This window comes from Argiope bruennichi, chromosome 4 (assembly GCF_947563725.1).
Source record: "Argiope bruennichi chromosome 4, qqArgBrue1.1, whole genome shotgun sequence".
Classification (NCBI taxonomy): Eukaryota; Metazoa; Arthropoda; class Arachnida; order Araneae; family Araneidae; genus Argiope; species Argiope bruennichi.
Window position 1 is genome coordinate 99,378,406 of NC_079154.1, and position 21,153 is coordinate 99,399,558.

At 30.6% G+C, this 21,153-nt stretch overlaps 1 protein-coding gene across 1 annotated transcript in view; it reads left to right on the top strand.

The window, feature by feature from the left end:
• The window catches only part of LOC129965748 (ATP-dependent translocase ABCB1-like), a 50,829-nt gene extending 40,204 nt beyond the window's left edge, over window positions 1-10,625 (top strand). The window contains exons 22-26 of the mRNA XM_056079900.1: window positions 1,296-1,452; window positions 3,562-3,759; window positions 4,689-4,895; window positions 6,302-6,448; window positions 9,167-10,625. Of these exons, the coding sequence (XP_055935875.1) occupies window positions 1,296-1,452; window positions 3,562-3,759; window positions 4,689-4,895; window positions 6,302-6,448; window positions 9,167-9,373 (916 nt within the window). The 3' untranslated portion in view covers window positions 9,374-10,625. The remainder of the gene's footprint in view (window positions 1-1,295; window positions 1,453-3,561; window positions 3,760-4,688; window positions 4,896-6,301; window positions 6,449-9,166) is intronic.
• Window positions 10,626-21,153: the final 10,528 nt, after the last annotated feature.

Consider the following 21,153-nt stretch of genomic DNA (forward strand, 5'->3'; position numbering starts at 1 on the left):
TTATATACGGCAATATATTTAATGAATACATTTATTTTTATTTTAAATTTTAATATAGCAGGAATGCTGTATACATCTTAATGTATACAGCATTAAGCCCTGGTTTGGCCCTGGGATTTGTTGATCGTCATTGTAAAATAGAAAATTAAGTCCGCATTTCTTTAAAATCAAGTCAAGTTTATTTTATTTATCGATCGAGTTTGAGATAGCTACAACAGTATAATACACATAATTTTTAAACTTTTAATTAAAATGAAAATATAGTAGTCAACAACCAGAACACACTGCGCATGCGTAAATTTTCAGTCGGCGTAACGCAAATGCATGAATTTTCTAAGCCAGTTAGGGTAAAGCAATGCGGATTAGAGATTTTTTATTTCCTTTTTTCTGTTTTATTTTAATTTAAAAGTACTTCACAATGAATCCGAAAGATCGATTAATTAACAATTTTTAATGTTAAATGCATCAAACACTATGAAAATGAACCGAATCATTTGAAATATTTGAACGAAAACATGTTAAGCCTAGCCTCTTTAGCGTGTAAAAGAAAAACAACTGAAGCCCTACTCATTTGGCAATGGGAAAATGAAGGCTTTTGGCGGGAAAGTTAGTTTTTAATTAATAAAAAATTGACTACTCAATTAACAGGAATAAATAGCAGCCTGTGTCCTATTCCAGACTATAATCTATGTCAGTGCTAAATTTCATCTAATTCCGTTCAACCGTTTTGGATGATTGACTAACAAACATCCATCCACCCATCCATTCAAACTTTCACATTTATAATAGTAGTATAGATTTTAAATACAATCTTTGTACATGACTAGATCCAAAGCGTATTCTTTATATTCTAATTACACGACGAAGCTAACCTTTAACTGGCTACTCCAACCAGCTCTGAGGCACACGGAAAACTCCGAATGACCAGACCGTCGCAACAGCAACACTGGCTGGGACTGGTTTGGTTCTAAAGGCTCATCACCGGCCACGGTACAGCCCTTTCCAAGGGAAATACTTCCCATCATCGATGGGAGGAACTATACCCCCACCTTTTTCTGTACAAACCAGAGAGGCGAAAACTAACCACCATGCCGGAAGTTTCTCATCCTCAATTACGAGGTCCCTGGGGGGGGGGGTATATGGCAAAGCTAAATGCGAAATGTTCCAAATTGCGTTTGCAAACAAGAAAAGCGTTTAGTTATAGGGATTATTTTAATTATGAAAATGGCTTGCATTGCAAAAGTAAATTGATGTTATCCTTTTTTGTTGTTATAACGAAATATTTAATTCTTAAGGGTTCTCAACGGTATTATAACTGGATGTGCTCAACTTAGTCAAGCCTTAGCATTTTCTCCAGATTATCAAAAAGCTAAATCTGCTGCAGCTCGTGTTTTCCAATTACTCGACATGAAACCAACCATAGATGTATTGTCTCCCGATGGTAAAATTTTGGTAAGCGTTTGTTTATTTCTGTCTATTGAATGTATTTAATTATCCTTTTGGTTAAAGAAATTCGAGTATAATATTCTTACATTGATTTATTTCCAACTAGTCACCTTTAACATAGGTAACTACGTTAAAAAGTCGATTGTTTTGCGAAATTATAATTTTTTAAAAACATTTAAAATTATTAATGTTTAATGAATAAAGATTTCTTTACAAAATCGTTAGAATTTTGTTTCTAAGTTTATTTTTTGCATATGCATTTATACACGTTTTAATGCTATTTTGTATCTTTAAGATGCCATTTCTTCGGAATCTAATCTATGATAAAATTTTCTTACCCTTATAAATTAAAATCTAATACATATTTTTGTTCAAATTTGTTGTAATAATTCTTCAATATGTTCTGCAGTTCTTGAAATAGAAAATAAATAATCTAATCATTTAGAAATATTGTTACGAATCTGTGATGCTGCTTCCCAGCATTGTTGGTTGCATAGGAGGTCCCAGAGCTTGGCGACAAACTTGGCGAAGAATTTCGACTTTGGCGCCAAAATAGATTATACCCGAAACATCGTGAATTTTCCCGATCCGTCCAGTAGGAACCGAGTTACGCCTCGAACGTTCCTGATTGGTTGAGAGGCTTCTAGCCCCGCCTCCTCAGACCTATAAAAGGAGCTGTAGCTGCCGGGGAGTCGACGGTGAATTGAGTCGTGGACCAGTGGAGTCGAAGAGTAGTCGAAAGCGACGGTGAAGAACTGGTCTTCCAGGGATAAGCGGAGCAGCGACGGAGTCAAGCTATTGCTGAACTAAGCTGTGCGCTACTGTCTGCAGTAGAGAGTCTTGTTATATGCTGCTGTGTATGCTGTTGTTGCTGCACGTCTCGGCTAAAGATAATCGTCTTCTGTGCTGTATATAGTTGTCGTCTTTGTGCTGTCCTGTGTCTTCGTGTAAATAAACGTCGTTGTTTTATTTTCTACTGCCGCCTGGTGATTGAGCTTTCTTTACACCATATAATCCCCACTATCCAAACGGACCCCGGAAATTTCGTAACAATATTTTATAGTTGTGCAATGTAAAAAAATTAAAAATGTCGTGTTATTTGTCATTTAAACTCCAATATTTAAAGAACGAATAGAAATACAGCTAATTTTTCAGTTTAGGAACTCGATAATATAATTCTTAAGCTATCTGATAAATTGTAAGCGCATCATTTAATAAATCTGTAAACTAGAAGATTGTTTCTTTATATTTATTTTTGAAAAAAACGGAATTTTTTTCAATTTTTATAAAACCGTGGTAACATTTTTTTTTCTTAGATGTTTTTTTTTTAAATCCTTTCTATGCAAATATTCAAACATATCACTTTTTTCGAACGTTTTTGAAAAAGTTCATCCTGAACGGTATCACTTACCTTAATGACTATCTGGTTCACCAGCAATAATGACTGAATTTTATCTCTGTTGAATATCTTATCATTAATTTAATATTCAATATTCCCACAAAATTATATTTTTAAAGCTTGAAACTATGATAGACATTTAAATAGCTTTGTACTTGTTGTGTTTCTTGCGTGCGTGAACATCCGCAATGGTCTCAAGTCATATAACCAAACTGCTCTAATAATCTAACATCTAATTACAAATTGCTAGTGTCGAATTCATTTTCTTATTCTTCATGCAACATTTTCGCTTGAATCCAACATTAATTAAATTTGTGCGATGCACCCAATTTTATTGATCTAAAAGCACATTAAAATGTATTTATAAAAAGAATAACAGTAATCGTAGCCGTTGAGTAGATGTTATTTACTTTTTTATATCAAGTATAGTTTTTTAAACGAATTTTTATATATTAATCAAACAAAGATAATAAAAACCAGTTATTTTTAGAATTTATAAAATTACACATTTCTAAATCGTCTGAAGACTGTAACTGTAAGAAATTTAATGATTTCACCTCATTATGAAATTTTTCATTCTTTTTTTCAAAATAAGTAAAAAAAAAGAAAAAAAATTATCATTTTTTACTTTGCTATTATATCTTTTTTGGAATTTAATAAACACATTTCAGTATTTTATCATATTCACTTCTATATAATAAATTATGCAATTACAGGAAAATGTGAAAGGAGACATCGATTTCAAAGATGTTCATTTCAATTATCCAAGCCGTCCAAAAGTGAAGGTTTTAAGAGGTCTGAAACTAGATATTGACTCTGGAAAGACGATCGCTCTTGTAGGAAGCAGTGGATGCGGAAAAAGTACCTGCGTCCAATTAATTGAGCGATTTTATGAAGCTGATAAAGGGGATGTGGTGAGTATTTATTCGTTTGAAGAAATTGCCATTACATATATTTTTTTTAAGATAAAAATAATCTATCTTTTTATTATAATAATGAGCATATATTTATATACCATTTCTTAACAATCAGCGAATTTAATATTTTAAAATAATAAAATCAAATTATTGTTTTTTTTATTTGTTTACTTTTATTTTTTTGTGTTCGGCTTGTGATAATTTTATACAAAGAATTAATTCTTTTAAAACCTAAGTGTGATGTGTTGCCATCTAGCGGTTAAATATTTAACAAACCGCTGTAGAATTAAAATAATATATAGTAATAGCTATTGCTATATATAAAAAAATTGATAATTTAGAAACAGAAGCAAATAAAATTAGCAAAGTTTATACCGGTAGAGTACCTCGCATTTAAATAATTACCAAGTCCCATCACCAATCACCCGTTGTGCTTTTTCCCACTCCTAACTCCGAGTATTTAGTCACTGTGTAGAGCGTAATTTCTCCTACATAGTCACCGTAACTTTATTTCATTTATCACCCATTTTGAAGTCTTCATTTTGGTGCCCTTAAAAAACACTAAGATACCCGAAGAATTATTTACGAATAATGTACGTACCGTGCAGTTATAATCAGCAGCAGCAAATGAGGTTCGTTACACTTTGACGAAACAATGAACAACGAGAAGAACACTGCTCTTTTCCTGTCACAACTTGTATTTTGCACATGAGAAGGAGGATCGTAGCAGACGCAAACTTCAAAGACCTTGACAATATTTTCGATGCAATGCCTTGTTTTTCTCATTTAATTTCGATAAAAGAAAAATAAGCCGGATAATCATGAACCAGATATTCGGGAAGGCACTCTACTTTCAAAAAGATTTATTAAGGATTATTTTCTGAATTTCCAAAATAATTTGATTTTTCCTTTTCTAATCCTTTCAGCTCGTCGACGATGAAAATGTGAAATACGTAAATGTTAAAAATCTGCGATCTCATATTGGTCTGGTATCCCAAGAACCAGTGCTATTTAGCTACAGCATAGCAGAAAATATTGCCTATGGAAAGAATTATGAAACAGCAGATATGAATGAAATAATAGAAGCTGCTAAAAAAGCAAATATTCATAATTTCATTAAATCCTTGCCACAAGTAAGTTTTTTTCATTAAATATAACATTTTTTTAATGGTTATCAATTATCTAGTGTTTAAACACATATTTTTATTTAATTAAACATTTGTTAATTTTATTCTATTGTTGCAAGATTTTATTTCATAATTCGAAGAATATGTGGAATGAAATGGATTGGAATTTCTCTGTCATATTCTATATTATAACATTACATTATCTAGATATCTAATATTTGTTAAATATGAGATAAAATAAAATTAATGAAATTTTTAGAGCTTACATAACTCTATTACTTTCTCTTTTGATACAATAGATGCGTTACTTTAATAACACCAAAATATATTTCCCATGATCCTTCATGGGGATCATTATTTGTTTCCATTCGAAGTGAGTGTCGTGTAATTTCGTATTTGTTTTGTCTTGTGAAATGTGGAAATTAGAAAATAGTTATTCTTGAAACTCGTCTATTATTTTCATTTATCTCATAATGAAGTAATAAAGAGTCTTTTCCCTCTACAAACTATAATTTCTGCTTTATAATATAACAATATTGCTATACATTATTTCAAAATAATTAATAGAACACCTGATTAATTTCATCTTTGCAAATGATGGACATATGTTTACGCTTTTAATCCATCTCATTTATATTGAGATTCTATTATAAATTTATATATTTGAATATTTATAAGCTTGGAAATTGTATTCTGAATCAATTTAATCTGGCAATTAAAATTGTCAAATGTGCTGTGATATCTTTTTACAATATCTCTATTTCGCATTCCAGGAAAATTTCCTACTTGTAAAAGCAAAACATTAAATATTAGATAAATGAATAAGAGACATTATTTTTAATGAATTAAAATTAGCATTTAGTTATCAAAATTTGTAAAATTAGATTTCGCCTTATGGAATTTTCATCTGTGTACTTGGTCGCGTAGCTTTTAATTACTATTGTAAAATATATATATATATATTTTTTATGACAGTGGCATCTTCAATGTGAAGATTAAAAGTTCAAGGACTTCAATAAAAACCTTTTTCATCATGCAAAATTATACTTTTATCATTTTATTAAGTCCCTTTCAAGTGTATAGATTTCAACAAAGCCCCTATTTATCAGTTATTATCCTTTTAGAATTTGATTAAATCCTTTTTTAAGTATATTGAAATACAACATACAATTTATATTCGATTTAATTCTGAATTGAAGTGGTTCAAGGTTCAATTAATTTAGTTAATTTGACAATAGTGCTTTATAGTTATAAGAAGTAATGATTGGGATAGATTTTCTTTTAACATTTTCGAGGAGATAAAATGTTTAATTTGTAGCAAAAAGAATAACAAATATGTTAACTGCTTAACTTTATTATATACTGGAAACACAATCCAAGAAATACTTTTAAAGTTTAATATGACTTCTTAGGGGTACGAAACACCTGTTGGTTTAAAAGGCACGCAATTAAGTGGAGGACAGAAGCAACGTGTGGCAATCGCCCGAGCCTTACTACGAGACCCTAAAATTCTCCTGTTGGACGAAGCTACATCAGCACTGGATGCTGAAAGTGAACGCGTAAGTTGAAAGTTTTATTTTAAATTTTTATCATCACTATTCCGTTTTTAGCTATTGAGACATATTATTTAATCCTTTTAAATTCCATTTGAAATTAATTTTTCAATAAATTCTGAACTATATTTTATGTAATTACAACAACAATAATTTAGTGGAATGTGAAATAGATATTTATGTGAATCTTCAGCTCTGAAATTTTCAATTTAAAATGTGATATGAAAAATTTGTAGAAAATTACAATTATTTCAGTTTTTTTTAACGCATTATATACATTTGCAATTTTATGTCTAAAACAGTAAATTTCTGCCAAAATAATAAAAATTTAAATTTTGAATCTTTATAAAAAGTTTAAAATTTCAACTAAAATTCATTAACTATGCACTTAAATACATAATACATTAAATTAATTTAACAACTTTAAGAACATGTTAAATGACTAAAATTTTATATTAATAAATTACGGATCATTACCTAAAATTTATTATTAGCAGTGCCTATAGAGTATTTTCCGTTACGTAATGAATGTATCTCAAAATTACAATAACATAAAAGAAATCTACAAAAGTTTGAACAAGAAGTAAAAGCTATGAAAAAAACAACAACATTCATTATGTACTTTTATTTTCCTTCTTGAAACTGATATCGTCTCATCAACAGCAGATAGTAAAAATAGAAATAACCTACAGAAAATATAAAAGCGTTTAATAGAGAGAGAGAAGAAGAGAATGAAATTAGAAAGTTTATTGGAAACGGTGCTATTGGAATTTAAATCATACAAAAACCATTTTTATACTTCATTTCCTAATTTGGCTCGTCGTGTAAGCGGGTCTGGTGCACATTAAATCGCGGGTATGATGCACGAGCCAAACGTCCTCACACTGTTGTGGTGTGGAAGTTTGGAGAGTGGGGTGCTAGCTAAAGTGTCGTCCTCGTCATCTGACTGTGGTTCAAAGTTACGATGTCCGTCCGAAAATAGTACTAGTGCTGCTTTAAAAAAAATGGGACTTTAATATAACTAAACAAAACTTTTAACCTAATTTGGCGAATTGCCAAATTAGAGAAGAAGTAAAACTTCTACCCATGGATTTGCTTTGCTCTGTCAGATCAGTAAAGAAAAACATTTGAATTAATCAGAAAAATAAGTAACTAAAAATAATGAAAATTTTTTTCGTTTTAAATTAGAGAGAAATGTTCGGAAAATATTGATAGAATATTTGAAAATAAATGGGAAGAAAGGAATTAGAATGTTGGATGCAAGGATTATTAATTTTAAGACTTAGAATACTGCAAAAATAGAATATTTTTTATAATATATTTTAAATTTAAATTATCATTTCTTCAAAATTCAGTTAATGTTCCAGAGTTACAAAATAATTTTTTTAAAAGCTGCAATTTTCCTCAAGAAATTTATTTTTCAGGAATGTACTAATTTGTCTTTTATAATCAATAGGGAAAAATCATCTAAAGAAACACAATATATATACTTATATATAGCTCAATGTGTGTGTGTGTTGGCGTTCTACAGGCCAGACCGTTTGACCTACAGCTACCAAATTTGGTACATGTATACCTTGGAGGTCTCGAATGTGCACCTGGGGTTCCTTTTTTTTTAATTTTTAATTAGAATTTTAACTATTAATCAAAAACTAACTTTCCCGCCAAAAAATCTTTTCATTTTCCCCAACGCCAAATTAGTAATTCTTCAGTTTTTTTCAACAGTAATGAGGCTAGGCTTAACATTTTTCGGTCGATTATTTCAAACGATTCTGTTTATTTTCTTAATGTTTGATGCATTTAAAATTAAAAATGGTTAATTAATCGATCTTTCAGATTCATTCTGAAGTACTTTTGAATTAAAATAAAACAGAATAAAGGAAATGAAAAATGTCTAGTCTGCATAGCGTTACCCCAACTGGCGTAGAAAAATTCGCGCATTTGCGTTACCATAACTGGTGTTGAAAATTCACGCATGCGTATTGTGTTCTTATTGTTGACAACGCTACGGACGTTTTGAAGGCTTAACTTGTTTTCGACCGATTATTTTAAACGATTCTTTTTATTTTCTTAGAGTTTCATGCATTTAAAATTAACATTGTTAATTAATTGATCTGTTCATGATGAATCTGAGAAAATTTTGTAGAAAACTTCTTGAGATATTACATAAATTAAGAAAGAAATTCTTTAGTGCCATAAGGTTTAGTTTAAATACTCAGCGACTCTGTTTTCAGTACTCATATTTAAAAAAAAATGCTTCGTTTCAGTAAAAAATTTCCTTATATTAATTGCAATTTAACCATTTCCACTTTAATTTAAAGCATAAATTCTACGATAGTGAAAAGAAAATTAGAGAGATCCATATTACGTTAAGGGTGAAGGCCTTTATAATATTATGAATGAATTATATGACTATCAAAATTTGTAGCTTTAAAATATTTTGATGAAGAAGCTATTAAAATAGGAGTTACATAAAATATTTAATTATTAAAATTGTAACGAGCATTAAAATTGGTGAACCGGCTGGTCGCCAAAGGCGGCTAGTATTAAATAAAATTTTTGAAAGCATAGATAAGGTCGCATATGCTTCTCTTTAGACTATTTTTATTATGGTTTTGTATAATCAATCTTTTCATTTAAATTCTTTATAAATCTAAATAATTACCAATATCAAATTGATATATAATTTTGTAAATTGTATTTGTATTTCTTTTTAACCAACAGATTGTTCAAGAAGCCCTTGATAACGCAAGAAGTGGCAGGACATGTTTAATTATTGCTCACAGACTAACGACTATTCAGAATGCAGACTCTATTGCAGTTATTGAGAAGGGAAGAATTGTAGAACAAGGAACACACCAGGAATTGCTGAAAAGGAGAGGGCATTACTATAAACTTTACAACAATCAATTTTCCAAAAAGGAGAGCTAGTATGCATTGCACATTTTGGTGATATTTTACAAGTATTCAATGTACGTATTTTTCTTGAGTGCCACAAATGAATAATATTAATTCATTTCAATACGTGGACAAATTAATCGTGTAAGATTTGAATATTTATTGATTGTATAGTTTTATATTTGTATGTTTTTCATCTCTGATCTCTGCATTATATTTAATTTTTATGTTTTATATTTATAAGTGAATGTTTACATGTATATGTACTTAAAATCTACATTTATGATGCAGTTTTTCTATGGGAAGAGCAAAACAAGATCAAATGATATGTTTCTTCCAGGATTATTTTCCTGGAATCGAGCAAAGTTTTAATATTATATATTTTCGAAACTACTTTTGTAAGATAAATTATAATCTGCTGAGTTATTTTTATTTCACTTTTTGTTATTTTATTTTATATGATTTTTTTATGCTAATAATATAGATTTTATTAAGTTTTATTCACTAAATTATATGAGGTTTATCATCTATTATAAATGAATTCAAAACTATGGAAAGTATAGACGAAACTTTTTAAATTATTAATTAAAAAAGTTTCATTTATAACAATTATCAGTTTGTGAGCTTTAAGTTGAACTTTATTCTTATATATATGTATTGCAGTAAATATCATTAATCTGATGATTATGTATACTTATCGATGATATTATGTATAATTATTGATGATATTATGTATAATTGTCGATGATTATATATAATTATCCATGATTATGAATAATAGCCAATAATTATGCATAATCACTAGTTTAGTATATTTGTCGTAACTTGTATATTATTCTAGTATTTGAAAATAATAAATTTTCATCTACCTATATTTTTGCTTTTAAAATGAAAATTTTAAATTCAGACTTATTTATTTTGTCTAATGTGGAACGCATATTTATTTGTGATGTTTTTGTCTGCTATGTTGATAATCTAATCATACATTTTGTGCTTTCATTTGAAATCATTTATGGAATTGTGTTTTCATTTATCATTCATGTTGTAAGCAAGAATTTTAACTTGCAGTTGGAATCCATGAATCCGTGATTTACACTCAAGTGAGATTTAGAAAACATTTGAAAAAAAAAAAGGAAAAAAAAAAAAAACTGAAAGTAAATTTGTCTTATAAAATAAACTTTCTATTATTTTGCACTGGCGAGTAATCTCAATACTTTTAATTTTTTATTTCTTTGATAAACGAATATTCAGGACTATATTTAAGTCAATCTCTGTTTAAAAAAAATACTGCAGTATTTTTATACTTATATTTTCATATGTTATTAATGATTTGCATTGTGGATATTCTTTTCTTAAAAAATAAATTTGTATCAAAGAATGATTGAAATATAATTTTTTTTTTAATTATTAAAAAGTGTAATTCCTTTTTTATTTTGGTGTGAAAAAATATCTGTTTTATTTTGTGAATAATGAAATATTTTACTTAAAATAGGTGTAGATAACTTTGTAAAAACACAGGTTGTAATAATATAAGGTATTAAAAGCTATGAAATAACTGATGCAAGAAATGCGAACATTTTTAAATTATACAAATGGTGCATTGAAAATTCTTTAACGTTTTTATTAATTTTTAAGTAACTGTTTGAAATGAGAAAATATTAGCTTTCCTATCGGAACTACAAAGTTTTAAATATATTAATTTTTTTTAAAAATGGACTGTAAAAACAAATATTTCTTTGAATATATAGAAGAAATAATTAGTTCTTACACGACTTCCACTCTTTCTTTTCTTTGAAGACATGCAATGCAGTTGTGGCTCTTGAGCAGGATTGATTAATCCATAATGTCATTTGTCATAATCTGACTCCATGTAAGGGTTTGGAAGCAATCACTCTTCGTTTATATCAAAAATATATCTTGATTCAACACATAACAACATCGCACGCTCTGTCTTTCGGAGCTACTCTGGTTCTATTTCACTGCGCTCCCCGAGAGGCGGGAAACTGAGTCATGCTGCGCTTTCAAGGCCATTTTATGATTAATGGAAATGAAACGCACATCAAACTTTGGCGCTCTTTCTCTGAGAGAATTAGAACGATCGCTACAGAGTATGCCCCCAGTGAAAAAGCCACGATAACATATATACAATATATACAAAGTAGGATACAATGCCAATGTGGTGTATGAAAAACAATTATAAACATTGCGAAATTGACATAGGCACAACTTAATATGGGTAGGATATGCAAAATGAATAAAAATAATATATGCAATGTATTTAGAATAATAATATATGCAAGAATATTGAGAACAAAATTCACATGAATATATAATAATAAAATACAAGTTGCATTTATACAAAATAGTCAGTAACTAGATGCTTGGGAAATCTGACTGTACGGCCGTATCTAGTGATAGTGGACGGTTTAATAGGGTTTGGTGGAACAATAGACTTCTCAAGGATTGGTTGAAATTGAGAAGGTTCTGGTTGATCAGTATCGTCTGCGAGTAGATAAGCAGGTTTTACTCGATAAATTGATACTGTACTATGTTTTCCATTTAACTCAATAATGAAATTTTTATCATTTCTGCTAAGAACCAAGTGGGGTCCAGTATAAAGTGGTGTCAGTGGAGGATAAACCTTATCTGATCTTAAGAAAATATACGAACAATTTATCAATGAGGGATTGGCATAAACTTTTGGGGTGCCATGAAGAGCAGTGGAAACAGGATTCAAAACCTCACTGTGTTAATTAAATTTGTCACATAAGTAAAGTTAACGGTTCGATTGATAGAACCGCTTGTAACAAGATCAGAGGGTAATCGTAAGGTAGTGCCATAAACAAGTTGTGCACAGGTAGCTTTAATATCTTCCTTAAGGGCTGAGCGCAAACCTAATAGTACTATTGGAAGTATTTCGGTCCATTTCCTGTTGTTATGTGCCTTACAAGCACTTTCTAAGACGCCTATGAAGTATTTCAATTATCCCATTCGCCTGAGGATGATAGGAAGCACTGCGAATTCTGTTGCAGCCCAACATGCGAGTGAGTTCTCTGAACAGATTCGATTGGAAATTTGAACCTTGATCAGTTGCAATTGTGACTGGACATCCAATTCTGGAAATCCAACTATTCAGCAAGGCACGAGCCGTTGTTTCCCCTGTCATATCAGACGTTGGGATTACTTCAGGCCATCTAGTGAATCTATCAATGATGGCCATGCAAAATTGATTGCCTTCGGAAGAAGGGAGAGGACCTATAAAATCTGTATGTATGTGTGAAAAGCGGGCATCTGGTAGCGCAAATGTGCCAATGGAAGATTTTGTATGCCGCGTCACTTTAGCTCTTTGGCATTTAACACGGCTGCGAACCATAGATTTTATATCTTTGCGCATGCCTGGCCATACGAATCGCTTAGCGATTAATTCGATTGAGGCTGCAATTCCTGGGTGAGAGAAAAAATGGAATGTTTTAAAATCTAGTTGCCGTATGTTTTTAGGAACAAAAGGTCGAGGTTGTTTTTGAGATATATCACAGTACAGATGAACGTCCTCAAGAGGGAAATACTGTTCCTCAATTCTTAAGGATGAATTATTGGACTTTAAGCCTCTGGGTGGTTTCATTTTACGTGTGAAACTTCTGAAAAGTGAGAGATACCAGACTAGTAATGTATCGTAAAAGCGCATCGGTTTTCCAAACGAGATGCACTGAAAGCGTCAACCGAATTTTTGCTTTCCCCTAAACGTCATGTGGGATCAAGAGTCCCTAAGGGTAGGAACAAGTTACCGCTCATTCAAGTCAAATTTTATTGCTTTCCTTTATTTTGTACGGCTACAAAAATCAGAGGATTTCTAAGAATAGTGAATGGGAAAACTTCTGTTTCTTTTTAACCCCGGTCGCTGATATAACACTTTGCGAATCGTTGCACAGCAGAATCGTTGAACAAAAATTTCATTATATATTCGGTCTCATTTCATTATATATATATATATATATATATATATATATATATAGAGAGAGAGAGAGAGAGAGAGAGAGAGAGAGATAGCAGTCAATGTAGGATAAAATTTTCTTCATATTCCCTTATTATTCTTTTAAATAAATCATTGTAATATTTTTGCATCGAGCAATAACATTTGCAACGCTGTAGCATATGTCTAAAATTAGAACTAATCATAAATAGTTTGGTTAATCTAAAATGCTTAAATAATAATAAAGAGCTGATGTATTATATTTTAGAAGAAATGGCATCATCTTCTATTATAATAAAACATACAATTTTTGAGTGCAAATCAGCAAATTGGTTGGACAGCTGAAAAAATATTATTTCAGAGCCACATAATTGACTACCTAGGTATTAGTTATCCAGGCCCTTAAACATCTCGTAGCAGTTTTATCAGAATTCAATATTGTTTATAATCATTATTTTTTATTAAAAAATAATGACATTTTCGTTTTTAAATGATTCAAAATAATGAAATATACAATTTAAAACCTTATAAATTGTGCCAGTGTAAATGCATATCAAATGTTTTTATCTAGAATTTATTTTTGAAGTTGTATACTGTTCTAATGATTTTAAAGAGTTAGTGAAATTTAAAACAATCAACATTTATTTCTATTTTTTCCCTCATCTATTTCCACCATTTTATGTTCACATTCAATGAAATTGTCATTTTCAAAAACATTCAAAGGCAGCTAAAACAAACAAACAATTCTTTTAAGATATTATGCAGGAGTATTTTATTCCTCATAAATTTCAATATGTTTATAACGCTTAAAATTTTCTTTTAAAAAATACAATGTACATAAATGTTTTTTCTGGTTTTCGTCTAATCTGAAAAACTAGTTTGATACTTTTCATTTAAACAGTTTTAAACTTATTAATTCAAGATATCTCCTACTGTACGATATTTCAAAATTGCACGTATCACACACCTGGTTTTTGCAAATTTATCACCAAAATTTGATGTAAAAAATTTATCCGCAAGTTTCAGAAATTCTATATTCATATATTTTCCAGCACTCAGAGAAACGGAATTATAAAGAAATGCTGAAAGAAAACAAATAGTATCCCCTCACAATATCATCCACAGACGTTTATTATTATTATTATTATTATTTTGAAATTGGGAAATCATATAGAGCAAGCGATCATTGATGACATATCTAATGGACTAAAGTTTTAATATGAAATAAAAATTGGCAGAATCGGTTGGAGCAGCTTAAGCACCGAAAGGTTTTGGAAATAATTTTAAATTGCCGCCATGTGACGTATCTAGTGAATATATAGCGAAGAAATATATATATATATATATATATATATATATATATATATATATATATATATATATATATATATATATATATAATATTTCTCTTGAAGGAAGGTGATGAGGGACATGTGATCTTTTATGATGTATCTATGCTTATAAGCTCTCATATAAAGCAAAGATTAATGAAATTGGTCTTGTGGTTGAAGTTGGCGCTGATTGGAATTATATATATACGTGGGTGAAATTTTGAAATCATTCGGAAATCTAGTTATTAGCGGATTTGAAAGTATCCAAGGTTTGTAACATAGTCAGTAGACTTTTATATATTTATTTATTTAAAGTAAATGTTCACTACAGAAAAAAAAATCCGATTAAATAGAATTTTATACAAAAGGAACATTTTTAAAAAAATTCTTTTATCACCGAACTATGAAAATATTGTAATGTGGACTGGGAATTTAAAAGTTAAACACATTTGAGATTCTATAAGCAATAAACACTGGATTTTAAATGTATTAAGAAACATGCATGGAAATTAAATGCAACTTTTAAAATCATTAAAAAGCAGATTAAGAATTAAAAATGTGTAATATTTAAACGTAATAACGTAGATTAAAAAATTCAGCCTGTTTTAGAAACTTGTTAAAATGTTTGGAAAATTTGCATAACAAGTATTTATTTATATAATTGACTTAAAAAACAAACAATTGTTTTTCAAATTTCAGATTAATACAGCATACTGGATATGGCTTATCCCCTTATTTCAACCATTTAAACCCCTTTATTAAAATTTTTTGACCTCCTCTCAATTCAATAGCTAGGGTTAAAAAGGCAGAGCATGTACCCTTGGAATCATTCCATGCAAAGCATTTGAGATAACTTTTAAATTCTTTCTGTCTCGCACGGCAACGTATTGCAATTTTCATAAATTAATTGCAATTAACTTAAATGTAATCTTATCTCAAATATTAAATGAAACTGGCTGATGGGAAATCTATCTGACCGCGAATGCGTGAGCATGATACCCCAAAACAAAAGCGACTAGATCAGTTAAATGTATCATGCAATTTTATCAAAATGTAGATTTATATTAATTTTTTAAAATATAATTTGTAAAAGGATTAATTATCCGTAAGTCTGTCTATTCGTGAGTGTTTGATTAATCATTTAAAATTACAAAAAATAGATAAATGAAATTTGGTCTCTGCTTTGACATCATTATTACAAATATGTATCGAATTTTTGCTCCAATCTAAAAGGACAGGAAGACGTACCTAATTTATACTTGATTCTATTCTAAAGAAATGCGGATACCGCTGCACTCATAAGCATATGCATAGGAGAAAGTAGAGAGGTAAATAATAACATTGATCTTTACCTTGATTGCAAATCCTTAGATTGCTTTTAATAATAATAATAATAATAAAGTATTGATAAAATTTGTTTTCCAGTTTGGACCCCGCAACTTTTAAGGTTGATCCTGCCCCAATGTGTGCAGTTTATGAAATTTTGTTCCATAAGTAACACTCCCATAAAAAAATCTGAGTGAAGTAATGTATAATCCTTTATTTTACACGAGTAAATAACAGGTTGTGATTTCAAGGCATAACTATGAATGTTACACTTTTAAATATTCAAAAATAATTTATTGTCTGTGCACAATTGAAGCATTTATCAGCATTATTTTGCATTAGAACGTCCTTAAAAACATGTAATTAAAAATCTTGCTGCACTTTGCACAAGATTCATCAAAAGCTATCTCATTTATCCACTCAGATTTTAGGCTTTAATGAAGAATTCTCATTAGCATATTAACAACAACAACAACAAAAAATGCTTCAAAGAACTGTAAAATAAATATAGAATTTTTCAAATTCCTATTTATTTTAGATTTTATAAATCTATTACTTTATCTAAGAAATATATCTTCTTTAATAAATTATTGAAAAAAAAAATCTTAAGATAATTTGCTGTGTTAAAGACTTTTACGATCTTATCAGTCTCTTAATGTTCCTAACAAAATTATTCAAACATTTGATTCAATTTATTTTGCTGTTTGTTTTCATCTACATCAAGCTATAAATCTGAAAAGAGAAACAATATAATAATATCCTTTATTATATTTTTTGAAATTTACGACTGTTTTAAAACACAAAATTCAGTTTATCTGTTTACTTTGAACGAAGAAAAATAATTGGAGGTAGAGATTAGTGTAAAAAATATAAATTTGCATTATAAAAATAGTTGAACTAAGAATGAGAAATATATTTAATGTATTAACTATATATATAGGGCGATTTTTCAAATATATACCTTCCAAGTTCCTAATACTTCAATGCGATGTTTAATCACAAGTGAGGATAAAACTGCATTTTGAAAAATACTTTAATGGAACTTTAAAACAACATTTCGATAAAATAGCTATATCAAAGAAATACTATTGAAGCCAAATGCAATTTAAATCTAAGTCCACATAGAGCATTAAGGAACACACATTTGGGGAAGAATTCATGTTCCTCTTTTCTTGAACCAGCTTTCGTTCCTCCCTAACGCCACCATCACAATGCCCTATGCCTAAAGCAGTCTTCGGGCCCTCAGATCCTGCGACATCCATAAATGGCCGTAAAACTTCATTGTGTTGTCTCCCCTCCACTTCATCAAGATGTCGAAACTTGTAGGGGGAAAGAAATACGTTAAAATACGTGGACACCATTTTCGGTTCAGTATACCCCCTACGTGATTTTCCGTGCAAAACCAATTTGCATCGTTCGTTACCCTACGTTAAAATGCGTGCAGTGCACTTTTAAGACATCTATGGGGCTACGTCGAAATGCGTGTGGAACCCTTAGAGGGTTAAAGTGCAGGAATTCTCAACTTGTGAATACAACAGACTAAGAAGCATTTACCGTCCAGACTTGTCAAAAATTGTAACATCAAAGCTTACGAGAAAAACCCATAGAGACAGGGAGTGGGCTTTGAGAAAAACTGTGGCTGAAGCTCAAGAAGTAGTACCAGAAAAGAAAAAGAGGAAGACTACATACAAAAACAAGAAAAGGATTATCTACAAAAAGGAAGGAGATGCCATCAAAAACATAACTGCCATCAAAAAAATGAGATGCCATAAAAAAAAACCAAGTCTCGCAACTCAGTTCTTCTGTCGTAAAAAGTTGTGAGATCCATGTAATACCAAGTTGGTCAATTTATTCAGTCCCTACTTAAGGGTCCTTCTGTCTTAAGTTATTACATAATTAGCTAACCTAACAGCATCTTATAGTGACCATATCAATATTAAAACTCTTTTATGGTTTAAATAAATAGATTGACTTGGCAATCGCACTAAACAATCTAATTTAATATAATATGTTAATGTAAAGATACATTGTGTTTTCATGTGATGGTCAAGTCAATCTATTTATTTAAACCATAAAAGATTTTTAATATTGATATGGTCACTATAAGATGTTGTTAGGTTAGCTAATTACGTAATAACTTAAGACAGAAGGACCCTTAAGTAGGGACTGAATAAATTGACCAACTTGGTATTACATGGATCTCACAACTTTTTACGACAGAAGAACTGAGTTGCGAGACTTGGTTTTTTTTTACAAGTTATGTTTTTGATGGCATACATTTTACACGATCAGACAAAGGTTCAATTCCTTCCCCTGATAATTTAAATCCCAGAAATTCAATTGTAGACTGTCCAAATTGACATTTTTCAACATTTATACACAAACCATATTCATTTAATTTTTTTAAATATCTAAATGTTGTAAGTGATCATTTGCATTTTCAGAAACAACCAGTAGGTCATCAACAAAAGCGTAAACAAATTGTAAGTCCCTAGTGACCTCGTCAATAAAGCGCTGGATGGTTGAAGAGGCATTACAAAGACCAAATTGTATTTGCAAGCTCTCAAAAAGACCAAATGGAGTGCATATTGCAGTTTTATGTACATCATCATGGTTGATAGGAATTTGATGGTATGCTTTGATGAGATCGATGTGACTGAACATTTGTTTACCATGCAATTCAAATGTAAAATCAGCAATACAAGGAATGGGATATTTGTCTTTGATGGTTTGTGCATTTAGTGCACGATAGCCACCGACCGGTCGCCATTCAACAGACCCTTTTTTAGGCACCATGTGCAAAGGAGAAGAATATGCACTTTTAGAAGGTCTCGTATGACCGAGATGGATCTTGCGCTGAAATTCAGCTTTAGCTACTTTTAGCCTGTCTGGAGCTAACCTTCTAGGTTTAGCTGAGACAGGAGGACCTTTGGTATTGATATAATGCACAGTATTATGCTTAACAGGCTGATTAGGGCCTGGCAATTTAATAATTGCAGGATATTTCATTAACAATTTACCATAAAAATTATTTACAAATACAGATTTTACAGAAAAAATTGAACATGGACCTAGTTTAGCATACACTTTTAAATTAGTAACATTATCAATTAAACGTTTATTTCTTAAATCTGGTGATAAATTAAAATGGCACAAAAAATTGGCACCAATAATAGCACATGAAACATTACAAATATAAAATGAATATGTGAAATTTCTACGTAAACCAAAATTTACAGTTATAGACTTTCTGCCATAAACATTTATTGCAATACCATTTGTGGCACGAAAGATTTGTATAACAGGCATTTGTCTGTCTCTTTTAGAAGCAACAATTAAACTAGCGTCACTGCCGGAATCAATAAAAAAAGAAATACCTGTGTTATGTTCATGTAGAAAGAGACGACGAGAAGTATATCCAGTGGAAGAGTCCGCCGCCGCTACTCTTCCGGAACAGGGTTTCCCTTAAAAGAGCAAGGCGGAATGCACCTTGTAGCTTTCTAGTGGAATCGAAAGTGATACCAGCAGTATCTATTGCCCTCTGATTTTGAGCGAGCACGACGAGTACTGCTAGGAGACCGAAATCGACGGCGAGAACGACGGAGATCAGCCACTTCCTTGCGCAATTCCTTGATTTCGTTTTGAAGCAAATCCATGTCCGATTTAAGCTCCTTCACAGATGAAGAGTTGCGTTCACTTCCGGAAGAAATAGTGCTGATTGAGGTGGAATTGATGTCCAGAATTCTATCAGCTACATCTGCTTCCTTGTCCGAAGAAAGCGGTGAAATGGAAGCCAAAATAGTTTGCACAGGTAATGGCATTGCTTGATTGAACAGTTCAAACAGCAAGGAATCATCGATGTTATGACTTTTGGCTCGCCTTTTCATGATACGAAGCAATTCGCTGTGCTTCCGATCACCTAAGCTTTCACCAGCCAAAAGTCATCGAATTTCCTGCGTCTTTGATTCGGAACAGCGTTCGATGACTTTCGTTTTGAGATCCGAATATGGATCCGTGGAATGCGGTTGAATTATTACATCCCGCAGAACAGTGGCAATGTCGGGAGGTAAGTGAGCCCCGACGTAATTGTATTTCGTCTTGCTTTCAGTAATGGCTTTCGGAGAAGCCAATTCGAAAGTGGAGTCCAACATATGAAACCAAAGTGAAGGATCCGGCTTTATGAAGGGCGGGATTACTACGGCTGCTGTTTGACATGTTGACAAGGAAAATGAAATTCTGAACTAAATAGATTTAAATTAAAGTCCGTGGTCACCACTGAGGAGGATTGATTAAACAATAATGTCATTTGTCATAATTTGAATTCATGTAAGGGTTTGGAAGCAATCACTCTTCGTTTATATCAAAAATATATCTGTATTCAACACATAGCAACATCGCACGCTCTGCTCTTCGGAGCTACTCTGGTTCTATTTCTCTGCGCTCCCCGAGAGGCGGGAAACTAAGTCATGCTGCACGTTCAAGGCCATTTTATGATTAATGGAGATGAAACGCACATCAAACTTTGGCGCGCTTTCTCTGAAAGAATTAGAACGATCGCCACACTCTTTTAAAAAAAGTCCGAGAGGAAAAAAACGTAAGGAACATACAACATAGAATTATTATTATAGAATAACATATTATAGAATTATTATAAAAATATTATAGAAACATATTATAGAATTATTATAAAAATTAATATAAATAATTTAAAGACATTTTTATTATAGTGTTAAAAAAAGTAATTTTTAATTATTTTTTTTTATTTTTACAACTCATTATTATAAATGCTATGAAATATTAAAATCAATTTTACTTAAAGTCACGCATATTCCTATTAAGTTTAAAGTTAAACACATACCCCTATTAATTTAAATTAATGGACTAAATGATAATGAAACTCAAAATAATATGTAATCATCAAGAATGCAGTAATATTCTTATAGTTCTGAAGATTTGAACATTCAAGCTCAAATGAAAATTCAAATTCTAAAAACATTCAAAAAATTATATTAAATGAAAGAATATAAAAAGAATGTATAATTACCTCGTAGGTTCTAAACTTTTTGTTACTCTTGTTCAACTCTTGCTATTATAATCTGGTTCTCTTGCTAAATTTTGTTCCTGTGTTAATAAATTTTTAATTTTATGTAGTTAATATTAATACTTTATTATATTTATTATCTTAC